The sequence below is a fragment of the Bidens hawaiensis genome, unplaced genomic scaffold (assembly GCF_021521415.1).
Source record: "Bidens hawaiensis isolate Kalapana, Puna unplaced genomic scaffold, B.hawaiensis_p1.1 tig00005084_1, whole genome shotgun sequence".
NCBI lineage: Eukaryota > Viridiplantae > Streptophyta > Magnoliopsida > Asterales > Asteraceae > Bidens > Bidens hawaiensis.
In genome coordinates this window covers 1,375,165-1,376,784 of record NW_027491325.1, presented here as the reverse complement: position 1 = coordinate 1,376,784, position 1,620 = coordinate 1,375,165, and the positions used below count along the sequence as shown (strand labels likewise).

Below are 1,620 nucleotides of genomic sequence, written 5' to 3'. Positions count from 1 at the left end.
ATTACTTACCTTAGGCAAGAAGAGTCTACTAATGATATCCCCCTTCCAGTTACTACATGCCCATCAAAATAACAGTTTTGACAACATTACTTCATGTAGAAGTAACATTATTATTTTCAATAAAACATTATTTGGAAAATCAGTTAAGTTTAACGACTATATCCGTAACTAGGTTCTAATAGCTAAATAATAAGGTAACTTAACCATAATCCTACCTTAATCGGCTAGTCGAGAGTAAGAAATTAAGAAAATCGGCAGCGGGTCAGCTCGTGATTCGTTCAACAGCACAACAGCTCGTATAACAACGCCTCGGCACCTCGTTTCTTTGTGAATCAAGCCCTCGGAACGCCCTAGCACGCTTCCCTAGGCTAACTATGTGAGAATGAAGGTGAAAATGGGATGAAATGGACTGAACCCGTAGCTGCCCTTTTATACTTGAGTTTTGTAGGGTATCGCGTAGCGCGATGGTCTTTCCTCCAGGGCCATCGCGTTTCGCGACGCCGCAATGTATCAAATTGTGCCACGTGTTGACATGTGGTTGGACACGTGTCCCGGGTTAGTTAACCTGGTCATCGCGTAGCGCAATGGGCTAGTTGGGTTGGCCGTCGAAAAGCGCGGCACCCCGCTTTTTCTTGAACTGTGTGACGCTTCATCGCGTAGCGTGATGGTATAACAAATAGACCATCGCGTAGCGCGATGAGTCTTAAAATTCTGAATTTTCGTTTTTAGTCCTCCAACTTTTAAATTTGACACTTTTAGCCCAAAATTAGATGGGGTATTTTCACGGTGTTACATCCTCCCCACCTTTAGAAAAATCTCGTCCTCAAGATTTATGTGAAGAGATGTGGATACTTCCTTTTCATCTCGGATTCAAGTTCCCAAGTGAATTCCGGTCCACGTTGGGAATTCCATATAACTTTTACCAACTTCAATCTTTTACGTTTTAAGAACTTGGTTTGACTATCCTCGATTTGTATTGGTTCCTCCATGAACTTAAGCTTTTCATTTACTTGCACATCTTTCAAAGGCATTGCGAGTGTTTCATCGGCTAGACATTTACGTAAATTTGATACGTGAAACATATCGTGAATTCCTTGCATCTCATCAGGTAGTTCAAGATAGTAAGCTACAGGACCTATTCTTTCAATAATCTTGAATGATCCAACAAATCGTGGACTTAGCTTTCCCTTATTCCCAAAATGAACCACACCTTTCCAAGGTGATACTTTTAGCAAAACTTTATCTCCTTCTTTAAATTCTAAGGGTTTCACCATATATCAGCATAACTCTTTTGTCTATCTCGTGCTGCTTTCAATCGTTCTCGGATTTGAATTACTTGATCAGTCATTCGTTGGACAATTTTAGGGCCTGATAATTGATTGTCACCGAATTCGGACCAACATACAGGCGTTGTACACTTACGTCCATATAATGCTTCATATGGAGCCATTTGTATACTTGTGTGATAACTATTGTTGTATGAAAATTCCATTAGAGATAGGTGAGTATCCCAACTACCACCTAAGTCTACAACACAAGCGCGAACCATGTCTTCTAGTGTTTGAATCGTCCTTTCGCTTTGTCCATCCGTTTGTGGGTGATAAGCAGTACTTAAATTCA

At 40.7% G+C, this 1,620-nt stretch overlaps 1 protein-coding gene across 1 annotated transcript; it reads right to left on the bottom strand.

Moving 5' to 3' along the window:
* Nucleotides 1-830: 830 nt before the first annotated feature.
* On the bottom strand, nucleotides 831-1,274 carry LOC143628917 (uncharacterized). The gene has a single exon (XM_077098360.1). The coding sequence runs from the start codon at nucleotides 1,272-1,274 to the stop codon at nucleotides 831-833; it is 444 nt and encodes a 147-aa protein (XP_076954475.1).
* Between the last annotated feature and the right edge of the window lie 346 nt (nucleotides 1,275-1,620).

What these genes read in the sequence shown, in the direction of transcription:
- LOC143628917 (XM_077098360.1), bottom strand. Translation starts at nt 1,274, where the DNA reads ATGGTGAAACCCTTAGAATTTAAAGAAGGAGATAAAGTTTTGCTAAAA.